This window comes from Chrysochloris asiatica, unplaced genomic scaffold (genome assembly GCF_000296735.1).
Source record: "Chrysochloris asiatica unplaced genomic scaffold, ChrAsi1.0 scaffold00072, whole genome shotgun sequence".
Classification (NCBI taxonomy): domain Eukaryota; kingdom Metazoa; phylum Chordata; class Mammalia; order Afrosoricida; family Chrysochloridae; genus Chrysochloris; species Chrysochloris asiatica.
Genome location: NW_006408590.1, coordinates 10,196,932 through 10,216,714, shown reverse-complemented (window position 1 = coordinate 10,216,714; position 19,783 = coordinate 10,196,932). Strand labels below are relative to the sequence as shown.

Below are 19,783 nucleotides of genomic sequence, written 5' to 3'. Positions count from 1 at the left end.
TAAAAACAGTTAAGGCACTTAAGTGAGTTTTCTAAACTTCATTTAGTTCAGTTTCATTTAAGTTAAGAGAAATTTCACTGAGTTTGCTGTACCCTTTATTCATAAGATGATTCCTAAAATCACCAAAAAACTTTAAGAGCATGATCCATTTTAAGCAGTTACTGTTATAAATTCAGAACACGGTTTCCCTATTGAAATGTTACAGATCTATAAATGCTGATAAAGAAACCCACCACAATCACAACAAAGTCTTACCTGTGTTATCGCTACTAAATGGAATATTGTCCTAAGTTTTCACTTAAGTACTTACTACTGACTCTCAAGATGCTATATAAAATCTGCCACTAACACACTCCTCTTCCCAAGTAATCCACTGCTTCTATTATAAAGGTATTTCTGCACATTGAAAAGTTACTAAAAGGATTTTATTTTATAAGGGACGCTGTCAGAGAACAAGGTGGTAGCAAAAGATGTAAGAAAGTGAGGCATGACTGTATTTTATAACTATTCTTTCTTCCCTGAAAATGTAAAAGGAACATCAGCCAAACTCAGTCATTTCTCTTCTCCTTTCTCATGTTTAGCATCAGATATTGGAAGCAGAAAAAGGTTAGTCTTTTCAATGGACAAGGAAGTGTTTTCCATCCCACCTTTCTTTTTCCCCTTTATCTGAGCATCACTAGGATGAAGTGAAACTAAGAAAAACAAAATTGCAACACATTAAACTTACAAAAAAGGGAGAAATGAGGAAGGGACACCTGGACCTGCGAGGAATGATGAAGGCTTCAATGACAAGAAAAGTCTCTGATGGCAGCTTGTGGTTGTTAAGAGTCATAATGACTCTGTATAGGGTTGCCGAGGAGCGGCTGGTAAGCCTGAATGCCACCACTGTGGAGTTCAAACCGAGTTTGCAGTCCAACGCATTAATTCACAGAGCCACACCAGGACTATCCTGGCAGCACAGAGGGTAGTAAAATAAATTATACGTCAAGTGAACAGTATACATGAGCAGAGAAATGCAAACACTCTAAGCTAAGATGGTCCAGAAAGTTAAAAAGGAAAAAACTTAAACATGTATTCATAAAATTAGTAAGCATTCAGTCTAGGAGGGAGAAGGGCAACTTAAGGATAGAAAGGGCTTTACACATTCAGGGAGAAGCAAAAAATATACAAAGAGGCAAAAATGCAAAAAGAAGTCAAGAAAGTAAAATAATGAACTATACGAGAGGAAAAGGGCAACATTTGTCCAAAACCAAATGAAGTTTAGAAATCCAGAAAAAAGTTGATGAATACACACCAGTGATAAAACAGAAGGAAAAAATATACAATAATTTCAGAGTGATTGGAGCATCAGAATTAGATGCCTGCTACATTTAATTATATACCATCTTGTTTCCTATGACCCAGATTCAAAAAAAAGAAGGAAATTGGGCAGGGTTCATCAAGCCTGAGGTTCTGGCCTAATTTGGTAAGTGGAACAAATCCCTACCTGGGTATAAATTAAATTTCCTTTTCTCCATTTTCAGGCAAATCATCAAGTTTTCCATCTTTAATCAAATATAATAAGCAATGATAAAATTAAGTGCTTGAAATATTAGTTACACATCAAAACTGTTCTAAGCATAATCTTATGAGGATGGAACTATTACTATCACCATGTTATAGAACGGAAAACTGGAAAAAGTAAAATTATTCAAATAAGGTCACACAATTTACCAATGAAAGTGGCAGTAACAAATTTCAGTCTAAACAGTCTGGTTCCAAAGTCAGAATGCGTATTACTCTTTATACATTGTATTGTCTCTAATCATAGAGTATACTGTTCTGTCACTATTTCACCAAATCAAGAGGCAACTTTATATTTCCATGTTAATCTTTCTCCAAATAAAAGACACTTATCCAAAAGATTTAAGTAAGCCCTAATGGTGCTGTGGTTAAGTGCTCAATTGCAAACTGAAAGGTCGGCAGTTTGAAATCAGCAGCTCTGCAGGAGAAATACCTGGTGGTCTGCTCATAGAAAGATTATTGCTGCTGTTTGTATTAGCATTGTGTCAGTTCCAACTCAAAGCAACGCTGTATAGCTTTCCTGAGAAGAGGCTGTTTGAAATGCTGGCATTGCAATTAGTACAAAGCCACACCACAGCCTAAAAAAAATTCATGGGGCAGTTCTACTCTGTCACATGGGGTCACTAAGAGTCAAAATCAACTCAAATGCACCTAACAACATTCAGAAGGCTATTATTTTCTGGACTCAACTTTAAACAAATTATTTGACATTGTCTTCCATTTTCATCCTGATCCCAAAGGTTTCTGTCGTAGAAAAGGTGACTAAGGAAAAAACCAAATACCCCTTTCATTAGATTAGTTAATAAAGTGCCACATTTCTTAAAATTCCTAATGGGAAGAGTGATCACCAATTATATTAACAAGTATTTTTGATTTCTGACAGCTAATGAGATTGTTAAGTAACTAAACATAAAGGAATGGGCGAAAAATATATGTCTACCAAATGTCAATATATATGTTGGTAGACATTTATTTTTATGTATATGTATAGATGAGGCTTTCTGCTCCCGTAAAGATTTACAGTCTTGGAAATCCTGTACAGGGTCGCTATGAGTCAGAACTGACTGCATGGCACATAACCACAATACACACCCACACACATACATATTGTTGTTAAGTGCCGTCAAGTTGGTTCCAACCCATAGCGCCCCTATATAAGGTCTCCAAGGAGCAGCTGGTAAGCTTGAACCGCCGACCTTGCAGTTCAAACGGCTTTGCAGTCTGGCTCATATATAATAAGATAAATAGACAAATGTACAATGAGAGCTTTAGGGTAATTATTATAAATCTTTGTATTATATGAAATTCCATCCTTTTAAAAGGTATCTCTTTCAGGTGCTGTATTAAAGCTTTCCAAAATGAAAGGCATCTTAGATATAACTGAGTAATTCTCACTTTTTAGATAATTTAAATTTGAGATCCAGAGTGCTTATCAATAGTAATAGCAAAGAATAAAACCCAAAGAAACATTTCTTTTCCCTAACCTAACCTTTAACATTGCATAACTACATATACCATCTTTTACTTACATCTTGACTTAATGCCATGAAACTCCTCTGTAATTCTTTTGCAAATTCCAAATTATTTGTGACTTCCTGATATTTAGAAACTGCATCCTAAAAAGACAGATACGGAACCCAATTTTACTAGATGTATAACCACAAAATTAATTTGCTTATTTAGTAAAATAAAACATCTTTACCAGTTGATCTTGATTAAGCCTTTCCCCTTTGTTCATTCGTTCCTGGTAATCATCAAGCTTGCCCTATTTTAAAAGAAAATAAAAAGTATTATCATCAAGTATAAAAGTAAACAATGGTAAAATGGCAAAACTCAATCCTCTAAAGTTTGTCTCAATTATGTTCTTAAATATATTTCTCACTCAGTTTCTACCTTCATGATGTTTAATAACAATTTGCTTCATTTCTAAACTGATTGTTCTCCTTTGCCTCTTGCTGCTGCTGCTATCCAACTAGCACTAATTTTGCTGTGTTCAGGAAGCCATGATGTACTTCACAGTAAGTTTTATAAAGAATACATGCACTAGGTAAGATTGGATGCTGCTGCCTAGGAAGCATACACTGTTACACACTCAACTTTTTATTCACATACAGTACAGAAAGTTCACGTTAAAGTAGCAATAAAGTACAGTACACACATATGCCAGTAAATAGGTGCTTGATATATGACTATCAAGAAATATGGTACAAGTTATATATGTACCTCATATACCATTGTACAATCATATGCAAGAGACTTAAGATACATCCCTTGTTTGTGGCAAGTTTTGCTCAAGACATTCCATTCTATTGGAATTTCTTAGCTCTATTACACCCTTATGACATCACAGGTGTGCATGTGGGATTCGTGGTGTGGTACTGTAGGTTAATGTGCTGGACTGTACAGTCGATTTGAACCATAAGGTTGGTAGTTCAAGCTCACCAGCTGCTCCTAGGAAACACTATGCAGGGTTGCTATGGGTCAGACCAACTCAACGTCACTTAATAATGCCCAAATGAATGTAAGCAGCACAACCATACTCCAAAAATGCTGATACCAAACACTGTAAACAAACAACACTGCTTTCTCTTTGTTGTTGTTGTTAAGTGCCAGTCCAGTCTATTCCAACCCATAGCGACCCAGTATAGGGTTTACAAGGAGCAGCTATTGAGCTTGAACTGCCGACCTTGCAGTTCAAACGGCTTTGCAGTCTGGTACATTAACCCACAGCGCCGCACTAGGACTCCTTACTCTTTGGTGGTGGTTATGTGTTGCAGAGTCAGTTCCGACTCATAGCAACCCTGTACAGGGTTTCCGAGGCTGTATATCTTTACGTGAGCAGTAAGCCTCACCTTTCTCCCACAGCACAGCTGTTAGTTTAGAACTGCTGACCTTGCGGTTCGTAGCCGGACTTGGTAACCACTAGGATGTGTCCCAAAAAATGATATGCATCAGATAGATAAGGCATCTGGTTCTCCCATACCTGGGTGAGGGCCAAATTTGGTTGGGATCCTGCTTATCCCAAGAAGCGAGAATATCAAGTATTTACAAAGTGCTAAATTTCATAAACAGAGCAGACAAAGAATAAGTTCTAATTAACACCAAGAAATGTTTTAATTAACATGAAGGGGGACCATTGTGAAAGATGAGCAAAACCAAGATGAAACAACATTAGCAATATACAACTTCAATTTCCAAAATTTTGTCATCCCACTCCTTCCTCCCCCCAAAAATTCATCTCAATAGGTGGTAGTTTTTGTTGTTAAGTGCCATCGAGTTGGTTCTGGCCCATAGCAACCCTGTACACGGTTTGAGTGGCTGGTGAGCTTGAATCACCAACCTTGCAGATCAAACCAACTTTTGCTGGCGAGTGTGTTAAGCCACACCTCCACACCAGTATATTTTTCCTGAATAAAGCATGGGGATACAGTCTTTGATGAATATTCCTTGTTCTTATATGTGAGATACTTTCAGGCTACCACCACCTCCCATATAGTCAGTATTGTTGCTAAGTGCTGTTGATTCAGTTCCAACCCAGTATAGGGCTTCAGAGAACAGCTGGTGTGTTTGAACTGGCTTTAATTTTATCACAAAGAGTTAAATGCGTAGAAGTGAAAATGGAAAACTAACCTTTGGTTTAAGGTCAACTTTTTTACCCCAAGGGAAAAAAAGATGGAGCTTTCCCCAGGCTACTACTTACTACTATCAGATAAGGCCCCAAAAGCAAGATACTCAGGTAATGTAACACATTCAATAGTTTAGTTGTTACTATAAGGTTTAGGTGGTAGTGTGTCTTGGAGTCAGCTCTGACTCATAGTGACCCTGCATAGGGTTTCCAAGACAGTAAATCTTTACGGGAGCAGAAAGCATCACCTATAGAGCAGCTGGTTGTTTTGAACTGCTGAGCTTGAGGTTAGCAGCCTAACTTGTAACCACTATACTACACCACCAGAACCCCATAAAGGTTGGGTGATAGGTAATAACCAAGCAGAAATGGGAGGGGGGGGGGACCTAAAGCAACCCAATAAATTTTATACTATACATAGTTTCTTATCCTTGTTAAGTGCCATCGAGTCTGTTCTGACCCATAGCAACCTTGTTTATGGTTTCCTGAGGAGCTGCTGTTGAGTTTGAACTGCCAACCTTGCAGTTCAAACTGACCACGCAGCCACGCACATTACTTACAGTGCCACACCTTACAGATTACTTTCTAAGAAATCCTAAATGGTTGCTGGGACTCAGAATCTCCATGATGGCACATAACAAACATACTTAGTAGTGACTCATAGCGACCCTGTATATAAGGGTTTCCAAAGAGCAGCTGGTGACTTTGAAATTCAAACCCACCTTACACCTTACGGTAGCATTTACCCTCAAGTGTCACACCAGTACTTCACAAATCTTAACTTTGTTACTTAATGTGAAAACAGAAAACATACCAATCCAAACAGATAATGGTTGAATCACTGACCTTACAGTTAGCAGTCCAGTTTATCTTGCAGTGCCATTAGTCTGCATAATAAAAACTAGAATGCAGCTTTCAAGATATTATCAGGACTTTCACCAATAATAATCCTTGAGTTATTGTTGTTAAGTGCCTTCAAGTGGGTTCCAATGAATGGCTGGTGAATTTGAACCACTGACCTTGTGGTTCAGTACACTATGAATTCCAAATTACAGCAGAAAAGCTCCAATATTTTACACAATAACAAATTTAGTATTTATACAAGAACTATGACAAATCCTATTTTCCAAAGATGGCTATAGTATCTGCAGACCCCCCTCACCCCACCCCAGATACATAATTCGACAATGTGACTGACCTAGGCACTCCCCCATGCCTGGGTGGGCCTATGATTGCATCAATCAATACAGTATAATGTAAATGATGATGTGTGACTTCCAAAGCAATCATAAACACAATGCATCTCTACCTTGTTTGCTTCCCATTGATACGGAGCCATCATACTCTGTGGTCACCATGCTATGCCAAGTAACATGGAAAGACTCTGAGTGACTGAGCCTTTACCTTTCCAGCTAGGGCCCCAAGCACCCATGAAGCAGAAGCCAACTCTACTGTGTTATCTGTCTGAATCCCTAACTCATGGCACCCACATGTACATTAGCATGAAACATTATATAGAATCTGAACAGAGATATACTCTGCTTGCTAGTGGTTCTCAAAAGTGTGGTCATCAAGAAACATTAGTAATAAGTTGGGAACTTGTTACAGAAATATGTAAATTCTCAAACCAAAGCCAGACCCACTGAGTCAGAAGCTCTAGGGGTGAAGCCTAGCACCTGAGCCTTAACCAACCCTGGTATGAGCACTGAAATGTTAATCTCAAGATCGGCAGTTCAAATCTACCAGCCACTCTCGGAAATCCTCAACTGGATGCAGCACTATAGCATGAGTAATCCTGAAGGGACCCTGGTGGCAAAGTAGGCTTTTTGAAACTACAATAAACTATTATAAACTTTTAAAGTTTTAATACTTTTTTAAAGCATTGGGCTGGCTAACTGCAAACCCGGCAGTTCAAACCCACCAGCTGCTCCAAAGATGAGACTGCTCCTGTGAAAAATTTACAGCCTCTGAAATCCTACAGAGTAGTCTTACTGTCTTACAGGGCTCTCTAGGAGTTCTGACAGCCTTGTGGTTAGTTAGGCAGCTAACCTCACTGTGGGATAATGCACTAGACCACAATGTCAGTTTGCACTGCAAGGTTCAAACTCACCAGCCGCTCTTCAGAAACCCTATTCAAGGTTGCTATGGGCCAGAAATGACACAGTGGTACTTAACATAAGGCTCTAGGAATTGGAATCAACTCATTGGCAGTAGGTTTGATTTTTTTTTTTTTAAATGGGTGATTCTGATACATGCTTAAGCTTAAAAAGCAATAACTGACTCAAAAGCATTGCTAATTCCCTTATAACAAATCCAGCAGAATCTAAACACAAGAAATTATTCTGAGTCAAAAATGATACAATTTATGATCTTAAAACCATTACATGTCAGTCTTAATTTGGAAATAGTGCCTTAAGGTTTAGCTTAAGAAATCTCAAGAATTTTTGTTGCATTAAGTGTTTGGTTTTTTACTAGATTAGCTTGTTGTTGTTAAGTGCTGTTGAGTCTTTCCAATTTATGACCCTGAATAGGAACTAACCCTGCAGTCCAGCACATTAACCAGTAGTGCCACACCAAGACTATTTAACCTAGTACCGTTATGCATAAAGGTCTATTTATGATCTGAAAACTCCATCTGCTCATTTAGGAAAAGCAGGAATCATTTTCCAGGAGAGAAGTGTTACCACCTCTCATTCTTGTTATAGTCTTGCAAGATGGGCTGAAGCCCCAGAAATTTAGAGTATTTACTACTAAACTCAACAGTGAATGTCAAAGTTTGCACTAGAACCAGAAAGTCTTTTAGGACAATCAATAGATCTAATTTTTCTACTTTTAAACTGACAGCTCACTCCTTAGTATTATGATAAAGAGAAGGATGTGCTACCTACACTGGTTCCAATCACTGAAATGATAACTACTCAGAGACAAATCACAATTATCCTAAGTGGCTTCATCCCTGTTGTCACATTCTATTAAGGCAAGTTGATTCCAACTCAGAGCAACCTGCACAAAGCAGAAGTGACCACATGCTTTCCAAGTCGTAAGTTTTTACTGAAACAGATTGCCACATGTTTCTCACATGCAGCAGCTGGTGAGTACAAACCACTGACCATTCAGTTAGCAGCTGAGTGCTTAACCACCATCACCGGACTGGGTCCTTAAGTCCAACAATAGAATATACTGCAGGATGAACCATGTATTTAAAAATTACAACATACAGAGGATATGAAGAAAAGAATCCAAACATAACATGGTTTTATTCTTCCCTTAACTGCCTAGCACACAGTATTCTTCCCTAAGCTAACACATGGCTACCTAACACATTGTTAAGTGCCAATTCAGTGACCCTACGGACAACATAGTAACACACAGCCCAATTTCTATACCTTCCTCACAATCTATGCTATGTTTGAGATGACTGTTGCAGCCACTGGGCCAATACATCTCATTGAAGGTCTTCCTCTTTTTCATTGACTCTCTTATTTTATAAGTGAGCAGAAAGCCTCATCTTTCTCCTGTGACCTTGTATAGTGTTTCCAAGCAGCAGGTTTGAACTACCAACCTTACAGCTCAAACTGACCTTGTAGTCCCAGTGCATATCCTGCCATATCCTACAGTGCCACACCAGGACACCTAGGAGTCCACTGTTAAGTGCTGTCAGGTCAGTTCTGTCTCATAGCAATCCTGTTACAGGGTTTATGAGGAGCAGCTGGGCTTGTGCCTTTTGGTGGCTTGCAAGTGGCTGCTGGGTCAGTTAAATTCATGGCAGAGGTCAGCTCTAATGGTTATGACTATTTCTTGGGAGGGGATTCCAAAGGGGAATCCGGATAGATTTTCCCAAAGGACACAGGATGGTCACAGCTTATTAAGAAGAGATTTTAGGAAAATGGAGTATGTATTGGTGATAAAAAGCCTGTAAAATTGCACCAAGGAATTTCTTCCCATCACAACGTACTTTCAAACATAATAAGAGCTGTCCTATGATAATTTCCTTAGAAAATCTTACCCCATCCATGCCATAAGCCCTAATTTTACCTCTTCAGACTTTCTTTTGTTCATAAAATTCAAAGAACATTTCAAATACAATCTAAGACCCTCAAGATGCCAGAACTGCCACTTTGACCTAGCGTAACTGAAGAGCAGAGCATCCTTGAGATGTTGTTGTTATTAAGTGCTGTTGGTGTTGTAAAATGCTGTCAAGTCAGTTCTGACTCATAGTGACACTGTATAGGGTTTCCAAGGAGTGGCTGGTGGGTTTGAAGCACCAACCAAATGGTCAGCAGTCCAGTGGTTATCCTACAGCACCATGCCAGGATTCCTCTCCAGAGAAGCATTAGAGATGGAAATACTGCCTACAGAAATGTTTAAACCTCGATGGAGGATATTCTGAGAAACAGTAACTTCATATTTTGAAAAGTTTAAGAAAAGTACCCATGATTTTGAGGCAATGAGTTTTGACTTACCCACATAGTCTAGTATCTTGAAATTCAATTTAAGATGCATAGTAGGTTAAGCACTGGGGTGGCTAACTACAAGCAGCAGTCAAACCACCCCCCCCAAGGAGAAAGGTGAGGCTGCTCTGCTCCCATCAAGATTTCGTCTCAGAAACCCTATGGAGCGCTATCCTGTACTATAGGGCCACTATGAGTCACAACAAATTCCAAGGCAGTGGGTTTGGGTTTTTTTTCCCTCTTAAACTATTAAACATCCTAAGATTTATTTAAAATCTACTTATAGTACCACTTATGAGCAAGATACCAAGCCTAAGATTACCAAAAATGTTTGAAGGGGAACCACTGGATAGAAGTTTTAAGTTACTACATATCTGTTGATTCCAGTTCACAGTGGCCCTTTACGACAGAGTAGAACTGCCCCACACGGTTACAATTTTTTACAGGTCTTTTCTCCTGTGCAGCCACCAGTGAGTCTGAACTGGTAACTTTTGGTTAGCAGCTAGGTGGTTAACCATTGCACCACCAGGGCTAGACTATACTGTCGATATATGGCACTCAGAACTACCCCCAGTCCTACACCCTTATAATTCTGTTTCTCTTTTGTTAACAACAATTGACACTATTGACTATGTGACATTTAAACATAAACTATCAGGTAGCAAGCCCTATCAAGAAGATACTATTATGAATCATATTCACATAAGAGGAAATACAGATGTTAAATAACCTGCCTAAGGTCACAAATTCCAAAAAGTTAATTTGTCACGCAACACCTTCCTCCCTTATTGTGCAACTCTGAATTCCTAATTTGCTACATTTTTCCTCTGCTGCTGCCATTTCCTTCATTCAATTAAAGTGCTACTGAATCACAGTACATGTATGTCTTCCATTCTTCCATCATTACCAAAGTTACTTCACTGAAATGTACAATGCTATGAGACAGATATCCATAAAAGTTCATACTGGCCTTTTTCTTTCCTTAATGATGTCAACAAATTCCATAAATGAATTAACAAAACTTAAAATTTTGCAGCTAGAAAAGACAACTTCAAAAATGAAAAATTACTCAAATAGACCATTGTAAATAGTCATAACAGGAAAGATTAGGAGAACTACACAACTCCTGTCCTGAGTTGGAATCAACTCAACAGCAATGGGTTTATTACTAGGTTTGGATAGCCAAACTGAGCCAAAATACTTAAAAATGAAGCATAAATTAACAAAAGGAGTAAGAAAACAACACATAGCTATATTCTAAATTATTTTCTATCTCTAAGCTAAATAACCACTTTTATTAGAGTACCAGCAAGAATCTGCAGAAAGATGTGATGGTGGTGGTGGTTGTGTGCTGTCGAGTAGGTTCCCACTCAGCAACCCTGTACAGGGTTTCTGAGGCTATACGTCTTTACAGGAGCAGAAAGCCTCATCTTTCTCCCATGGAACCACCGGTAGATTTGAACTGCTGACTTTGAGGTTAATAGGCCAGATCATAGTTCACTACTCTATCAGAAAGACGTATGAAGAGATAAATCATAGAGAATTTTTTACCTGTCACCTTTCCATACTTTTCAGAAGTCTTTCAGTATTTCAAGGTTCTAATCTCTACATTCCTCACTTCCCTCAGACACATCAGTTCCAACTTTAGCCAGCTGACTCCCAATAATTCTCACAAGTTCAGCAATCCTGGTATGTATAGTATTGGAGGTTAAGCTAACCACAAGGTTTGATGGTTCAAACTCACCAGTTACTCCTTGGAAACCCTATACAGGGTTGCTATGAGTTGTTGTTAGGTGCCATTGAGTCGGTACTGACTCATAGCAAACTTATGCACAGCAGAACGAAACACTGCCTGATCCTGGGCCAACCTCACTATCATTCCAACCTGAGGGACTCATTTTCCAGCACTATATTCTGACAGTGTTTCTCTGCTATTCATAAGTGACTATTCAAAAGTAGTTCTTCACTCCTTCCTAGTCTGTCTTCGTCTGGAAGCTCATCTGAAACCTGTTAGCACCAACTTAATGGCATTTATCAAAAACAAAATTCATAGAAGGTAAGCAAAAATCCTCTCAATTTTAAAAAGGCAAAATGAACTTACATGCGGCACCATTCATAGTGGCACTGTGGGTTGATGCGCCAGACTGCAAAGCCATATGAATTGCAAGGTTGGCAGTTCAAGTTCACCAGATGCTCCTCAAAAATCCTATACAGGGGGTCGCTATGGGTCAGAACAGGCTCTACAGCATTTACCAACAACCTTTAAACACTGGAAGCATATTCACATAGTGGAAGTCTGACTGTGCTGTACTACCGGAAAACAAATAGTGGTGTGGAGGGGTGTGACTCTAATATCAAGAACCTATAAGTTGTTTGACAATGAGAGACTTTCACTGAGAAATGAGCACTAAAAACTCATCATAGCAAAAACAGATTGTATACCTGTCACCTATTAAACTCCAACTCATACCCAGCCTGTATAGGGTTTTCAAAGGAGCAAGTCGGGCTGCCAACCTCAAGGTCAGTAGTTCGAAACTACCAGTGTTTCCATGGGAGAAAAATGAGGCTTTCTGCTCCTATAAACTTTTACAGCCCCAGAAACCCTACACAGGGTTGCCAAGAGTCAGAACTGACTCCACAGCACACCACCACCACCGTAGGATTTTCAAGGATATGTCTCTGTAGGTCTCATCATTCTCCAGGAGCGGCTGGTGGTTTAAACTGCCAACCTTGGGTGTAGCAGTGCAATGCTTATCCTACAGCATTACTAGGGCTCCTTTTGTGACACTATCCATATCTCAAGTCATGTCACCTCTTCATATGACAGTATATATCAAAAAGTATTTTGTGTAACCACGTCATTGTTGTTGTTAAGTGCCATCAAGTCGATTTCGACCAAGACACCCTATATAGGGTTTCCGAGAAGCAGCTGGTGAGCTTGAACCGCTGACCTTGCAGTTCAAACGGCTTTGAAGTCTGGCACATTAACCCACCAGGAGTCTGGAACAGTTAGCTTTGTTAAAGCCTGTATTGTAAGACAGCCTATGATGGTATGTCAAATGCTGGACCAATTTGAATGTCTCTACATAGTGCCCCCCGTGGTGTGGCACTGTGGGTTAATGCGCCAGACTGCAAAGTCATTGGTACTGCAAGGTTGGCGATTTAAGCTCACCAGCTGCTCCTCAGAAACCCTCTACAGGGTCGCTATGGGTCGGAACCTGACATGATGGCACATAACAACATGTTTGTATTAGAGTCCTAGTAAAAGACTGTAGGATTAAGCACTAGATTGCTGACATCAAGGTTAGAGGTTCAAATCCACCAAATGTTCCTTAGAAATCCTATGAATCACTATGATTTGAAACAGACTCAATTGCACTTACCATGTTGGACTTACTAAGGGGAATATAACGAAATTTCTATACATTTAGTGATTCTAATCCTAAGGATTGTCTGTGTCCTCCTTCCTAAGAACAAGATGTGATTGTACTACACAAACTTCAAATCAAGAGTGTTCCACTAGCCTCCTTATGAATTTTTACTCACTTCAAAATGGAAAAAGGTCCTTCAGGAAAAACTCCCATTTCCACAAGTAACATTTTCCACCTCATGAATTAATTAATTCATTTAACAGAGTTTTGTTGTGAAGTTCCCAATATTTCTACTTAATTTAGTCCAACTAGCAAGGTACTTGGCATATACCGTGTAAAAGGCCATAGAATATGCCTAAAATACGTTTTCAGGTAAAAACATAAAGCAATATAAAAATGGCCGTAAGTACATATGACCATTTATATAGGAAGTTAGAGAGAGCAAACACTACTTTCAATGAGCTTGCTGGAGAATCACAATCTTCCCTTTTCCTCATTGTCAATTCTGAACTCTGCCCAGCAATGCTTCTTTCACCCGTGGTTTTACATCCAACAGCAGGACTTACTGTGTTTCAACTCAAGAACTGTATAGATCCAACTTTAGCTGAAGTTCTCTGGATTCCCCTCCTTCTCATTGATTCCCTCCCCATCCCCACCCCCAGAAAAAGAAATCAATTACTAATAATCCCGCAGCTTGGAATACAAAACTTCAGATGGAAAGCTTGTCACACCTCGTACTTCTTTATTGTTAGTTCTTCCCAAAATTCTCTAGCTTGTGTGGCAGTTCAAACCCACCAGCCGCTCTTTGGAAACCCTATATAAGGTCAGCAATATGACATACTAAACTTTTTGTTGTTGTTGAGTGCTGTTGAGTCGATTCAGACCCATAGCGACCCTGTATGGGATTTCCAAGGAGCAGCTGGTGAGCTTGAACTGCCAACCTTGTAGTTCAAATGACTTTGCAGTCTGGCACATTAACCCACAGCACCACACCAGGATTCCTAAACTAAATTTTATTTCATTAAAAAAATATGGGTGTTCCAAAGAGACCTGATAAGAATATGAGACTTTTTCTATACAGCTATTCTCAGAACCATAATCCAGACAGTCTATAATCACAAAGTTTAACAATGAGACATTGATAACGGTCTAACAAGGAAGCACTGAAGACCTTTTTCTTTTGTTGTCAGCATTTTAAAAGAGAAACTAAAATTGAGGGTTTGAAGCAAAAAGTTTTACTTGGTTCTACATGATCAGCTTAAAAATGAAATATTACACATTCACATTACAGAACACTAAAAATCTGAATTATTCCCATAGACCTTGGCTATCACTCATTCAGCCTGCATGATTACTCCATGAGCATATCAATTCCCTCTTCTGTAAAATGAATTGTACTAAATTCTTAGATGCCTCGCCTCTAAGCTCTTAAAAGCCTTAGACTCTTGAACACTATGGTAATAAAATTAAGGCCATGATAAAACTGTAAAACTTTTTTGTAAATAAAAGTATTCATTTTACAAACAGTAACAGAACCAACCTTCATCTAGTCTGAAATGTCAACTTAGACATTTATAAGATTATGGAAAATTGTGCACTTTCAAATCACTAATTCAAACGAGATCCTGGTGTGGTGCTGTGTTAATGCACTGGACTGCAAAGGTAGGATTGAACCGCAAAGTCAGCAGTTCAAGCTCACCAGTCACTCCTTGAAAACCCTACACAGGGTCGCAATGGGTCAGAACCAACTCCATAACAAAAACAATTCAAATGGAAGATAGGAGCTAATTATAGTAAGGCAATTTAACAAAGCTAAATTACATCTCCTCTCCTTTTAATGCTTAAAAGATTTTACTCTCACCTCAGAAAAGTGCCCAGATTCTCATGAAGGAATTAACCTTTATAATTCACAGCTTTACCACCTTATTAAATTCAGATTTTAAATGCTTCTCTATGACACACACACAGCAAAGGAAAACAAATTTAGCATTATAGTTTCTTCCCATGACGAGGTGAATGCAAAACAAAGTAATCTTGTCCTCTGCATTGCAGAGAAATAGTTCTTGCAGCCAACAGAAAAGCTAATGTATCAGAGATCTTAAATGTCAAGAAAAACCTTCAGATGTTAGCCCAAGGAAAGATTTACTTTTATAAAATAGTTAAATATTAAGACTATTTTATTTCATAAATTTTAACACAAATTCTATACAAAGCCTACATTGAAAATCCTAAGTCAAGGCACAGTACTGCAATGCTCTGGAAAGAAGACACGTTAACCTCTCTCACAATGACAGCATCCTTTTCCAGAACAACATTAAGCAAAAGATATAAACAACATAAGAACTTTCAGGATTAGTATGAAAAGTACTACACTTTTGGCAATTCTGGTTACATATTAGTTGTAAAGTTGTCAGGCTGTTTAGCTTTTTTAAGGAAGAGACTATCTGCTAATCTTTTACCAACCAAAGTCACCATAGTCAAAACCTGTAATATTCATGCCATGTATACAGAAATTTTACATCTTATTAAAGACATTTCTTATTCTACATCAAAACTGATTATCTTTTAAAATGTGAAATAGTCTCTTTTCAGATAAAATTTAGCTTAGTTTTCAAACAATGATCTTGTGTAGCCCTAGGGTCTAATTCTGTACCAGTTAATGACGCAAACTAGGTAATCACTCAATTCAGTATTTGTATTTTAATCATAGTTAAGACTTATTAAGTGGCTTATCTTTACTGTAACAAAAAGCATTTCTCTTTGCCAAATACTTATGTAGTCTTTAGAAGTACAAACTTCAAAAACCATCAACCCACTTAATTTTGCATTAAGTAGGACAGTTCAATGTTAAACATGCATTCTCACTTGATAAATGATTAGCTTTCCTCTAACAGTCCAAATTATGGGGGGAGGGGGGAAAGCAAATAATTAACTAACATAAAATGCAATAAACTTGCTTTATTTAGTTCTTAATATAAGTGATACTGCATATCTACATATCTAACTAGTAATTTTTGGCAAGATAATTAATTTCAGCATCCATGGAAAGGCCTTTAAGTCAGAAGGTTCCAATTTAAATAGTTCAGAACTGAAACATAGCTCAAATGTTAAACTTTAGGAAAAAGAAATCCAGTGGTAGACTGCATCTTTTACTCCATTCATGCTTCTAAAAAAGTTCAACATAACTTTTTAGTTACATAAATTTTATTTACATTAGAAATGCTTACTGACTACTGAAAAATCAATCAATTAAATCTTTTCATATTAGATCTGCATACTGAAAAAAAAAAAAAATCTCAACTTGAAACTAAATGTGATTAAACTACAGGAAAATTCAAATGCCTTTAGTCTCCCAAGAAGTAAAAGCTATAGTTTTAATAACCCCACTTGACCTTTCCCATCATCTTAGCACCCAAAACACTGACAAGACAGAAAAATGAGACAGCAAATACATTTGTTACTTTGTGCATCTTATTCTCAGTCAATCTACACTCTATGTAATAATAAATGAATGACTTTCTATTAATATATAGTAATACAGACAAGTGAACATTCACAGTTTAAGCTAAACTGACATTTTTGTCCCAGATACACATGAACTGAACGCTGGAATGTAAGTCATCTCTCACAAATCAGCTACAAATCAGTGCCCTTATGAAGAAGTTCCTTTTTTGGCATTAAAATGCAAACAGCTACAGTAAAATGTCTACACTCAAAATACATTAACATTTACCTTTTGATTCTTATCCAGAAGAAAACAAAGGTTTGCCTAGAAATTTTGAAAATTAAAGTACTCAAACACCAACCAAACTGATTTGGAACTGCTTACTGCACTAAAAGAGGGATTCTGAATATCCAATCTAGTCTAAATTACAAAAGGGTAAATAAGCAAAAACTAAATCACAAGACAGACTCAAAATACTGGCCTTGGGTGCGCATACTCTGCATGACTGAAGCTACTATTTTGCGTTTAAAATTCTTTTGTGGACTTACTGATATTGATAAAACTATCATTTATAATAAAACATGTAAATATATTAAAATAAAGGACTGGCCAAATGTAAATGTCTTAAAACTCTTCAAACACCTAAATCTGTAACAAAAAACAAACAAACATTATAACAAACTATTTCCCATAAACCAAATTTTAGGCCTAGGAACACTAACTCCACATCTTAAGTAACATTATTAGGCAGCAAGCTAAACGAATTATTTTACATTTTGACGTCTTCAAAATTCAAGATGTTACAATAAATACACTGTACGAGAGGCAAACAAGCATCAGTTATCTTACCGGAGTGATTTTCTTTAAGGAAAAAGTTAACATAATAGTTTTATCTCTTCATTTTTCTGTGCCATCCAATCTTACTTAAGGTAGATTTACTCACTCGGTCCCAGTCTCTCTCCACCCATACACACACCCACTCACCCATCCCCACACGCGAGCACACACGTCTCAGAGGGTACAGGGTCCAGGGCTAAATCTAAGGCAGCAGGGCGCCGGTAGCTTCACCGCACGGGGTGTCCAAGCAGACGGGTCCCAAGTACCGTGGGTGTGGCGGGGGGCGGGGCGGCGGGAGCCCGGGGCGGCCGCCGGCCTCAGCCCTCCCCCCGGCTGGCGCTTTGTGCTCACAATGCAGCTCCTGTACAGCGCGGCCCTCTCCCTGCAGCCGCCGCCATGTTAGCCGCCCTCTCCATGTGCCCCGAGCCCTAGCCTTCGCCCCCGTCTCCCCGGCCCCCACCCACCCGGCTCTCCGCCACGACCCTCTCCTCCCGCCCCAGCCCAAAGCCCCCCGGTTAGGTGGGGGTCGCAGCAGAAATCCATCTCCGGCTTCAGTGGAGCGGAAGGCTCAGGGGGCACCTAGACAATTGAGACAAAGAGAAACGTCGCGGAGCCCACGAGATGGGGGCCGCGGGAGCAAGTCGGATTCCGAGCCCCAGGCCACTCGTCCACGCCGGCCTCGGTAACGGCCACGGTCCCCGGGGAGCCCGGTAAAGCGCCCCCACCCACAGGCCGCCTGCAGGACCGGGGCGGGAGGAGTAACAGGCCTCGGGGACCGCCGCCTCCGGGTCAGGTGACAAGCACTCCCCCGAGGAGGCCGTTTCTGGGCTCGAAGCTCTAGACGGTGGCGACGAGCCAGAGGGACCCAGAGCGAAGGCGACCGAGGTGGGCCCTGCCCGCCAGCGGGTGCGCCCCGGTCCGGCCGCGTCTACCCCTCCCTTCCCCGCCAACGCCGGCACCTTTTTCTTTTCCAGATTCCGAAGTTTCTTGTCGATCACCCCGAGAATCTGCTTCATGGCCTCGGTCTGGACGGCGCCTGTGCCGGTAGCGGGGTGCTGAGAAGCCGGCGCCGCTGCCCCGGCCCCCGCCTCACTCCCGGAGGACCCCGCCGGGGGTGGCGGTCCCGATGACTTGCTGCCGCTTCCGCTGTGGCTGGTGGCCGAGGGCATCTTTAGATAGGGTGAAAAGAGAAAAAGCGGGAGGAAAGACAAGAGCGGCGAGTCAGGAGACGGACGGGGCGAGACGCGGGACAAAACGCGCAGCGGGCGGGAGGCTGCGCGAGCGAGCGGATGGCGGAGGGGGCGGCGCGCGCCGCGAAGACAGGAAGAGCCGGGCGCCCCCCTCCCCCCGCCCGGGGGCTTCCAGGCTCGCGCCGGGGGCGGGGACTCGTGGCGCCGACTGCCAACGGCTAGTGCAACGGTCCCCGCCGTGCGGGCCGGGGACTGCCGCCTTCCGCGGAAGGGAGGGAAGGAAGAGGTCGGGGCTCAGAGGCAGAGAAGAGGAATGGAAACGATGGGGGGTTGGGGGAGGGAAACTTGGGGAGCAAGCCCCTCGCGAAGCTCCAGTCGATCTTGAGGTAAAGGACACTCGGGCGCAGCGGCCCTCTTCCCTTTCAGCGCCTCGCTTCGGGGTGGCGCTCACCGTGCGCGAGCAGAAGCCGCAGGAGTTTCCGAGTGGGCGGCTGAGGGAGCAAGGGTGGCGGTGCGTTCTGGGCTGTGGTGTGCGCTCCGTGGGCGCAGGCCGCTTCACCCCGTCCCCGCTGCACGGAGAGCCGCTGCTAGTGAGGCGGAGAGCCCGGAGCGGGAGGGACTTAGCCAGCCTTCTAAGGCGGAGGGGGCGGGAGAAGCAGCTGCCGGGGGCCTTCGCTGTCGCCTGGGCTGCCCGGCGCGAACGCCTGTCAGGAGCAAGCCACCTGCCTTCCTTCCCGCCTGTCCCAAATCCCCTACTCTGGTGGGCTGTGCAGCTCCTGTCACGTCGAGATGGCCCCGTGTAGGCTGAAGGAACAAGGCCTCGATTTTTTAGTGAAATCGAAGCTAGGGACCTTCAGGCGAAGTCGCTTGACGCCTAAATGGGGACAATAGGTGTCAAGCAGCTGGATTTGGAATTGGTGGCTGCCCTATGAAGCGCCCTTACTTGGGGGGGGGGGGGAGAGGGGGCAAAGGTTTCTGCAAGTAAGGGGTGCGTGGGGTGGGTGGTGCAATAGCAGCCTCTAGAATTCCTTCCGTATGCAGAGCAAGCAAACTCCCACACCCCCAAAACTCTTGAAAATAGACACAACTCGCCGCTCCTCAACAAAACAATCACTGAAACCTAGGAGATCTCTGTAGAATGATTGACATGAACGTGATTGGTGACTTTTATAAAGTCTTAAAACTCCAGACTCTAAAAATAACGTTAAGTTCCTGTATAGGATTTCCGAGGAGCAACTGGTTGAATTTGAACTGCCGACTTTGCGGTTCAAACCTATCTTGTGGTACAGTGATTATCCTAC

The 19,783-nt window shown here is 41.1% G+C and overlaps 1 protein-coding gene across 2 annotated transcripts in view; it reads right to left on the bottom strand.

Annotated features, from left to right (window-relative positions):
* CAPRIN1 (cell cycle associated protein 1) overlaps positions 1 to 19,165 on the bottom strand; it is a 35,867-nt gene extending 16,702 nt beyond the window's left edge. The window contains exons 1-4 of one of the 2 annotated variants that reach the window (XM_006864880.1): positions 18,934 to 19,165; positions 18,252 to 18,461; positions 3,266 to 3,328; positions 3,093 to 3,179 (exon numbers count right to left, since the gene is read on the bottom strand). In XM_006864880.1, coding sequence (XP_006864942.1) covers positions 3,093 to 3,179; positions 3,266 to 3,328; positions 18,252 to 18,461 — 360 coding nt within the window. In that variant the 5' untranslated portion in view covers positions 18,934 to 19,165. Of the gene's footprint in view, positions 1 to 3,092; positions 3,180 to 3,265; positions 3,329 to 18,251; positions 18,462 to 18,933 lie in introns of those variants that run through there. The other variant, XM_006864879.1, reaches the window with a different exon arrangement.
* Between the last annotated feature and the right edge of the window lie 618 nt (positions 19,166 to 19,783).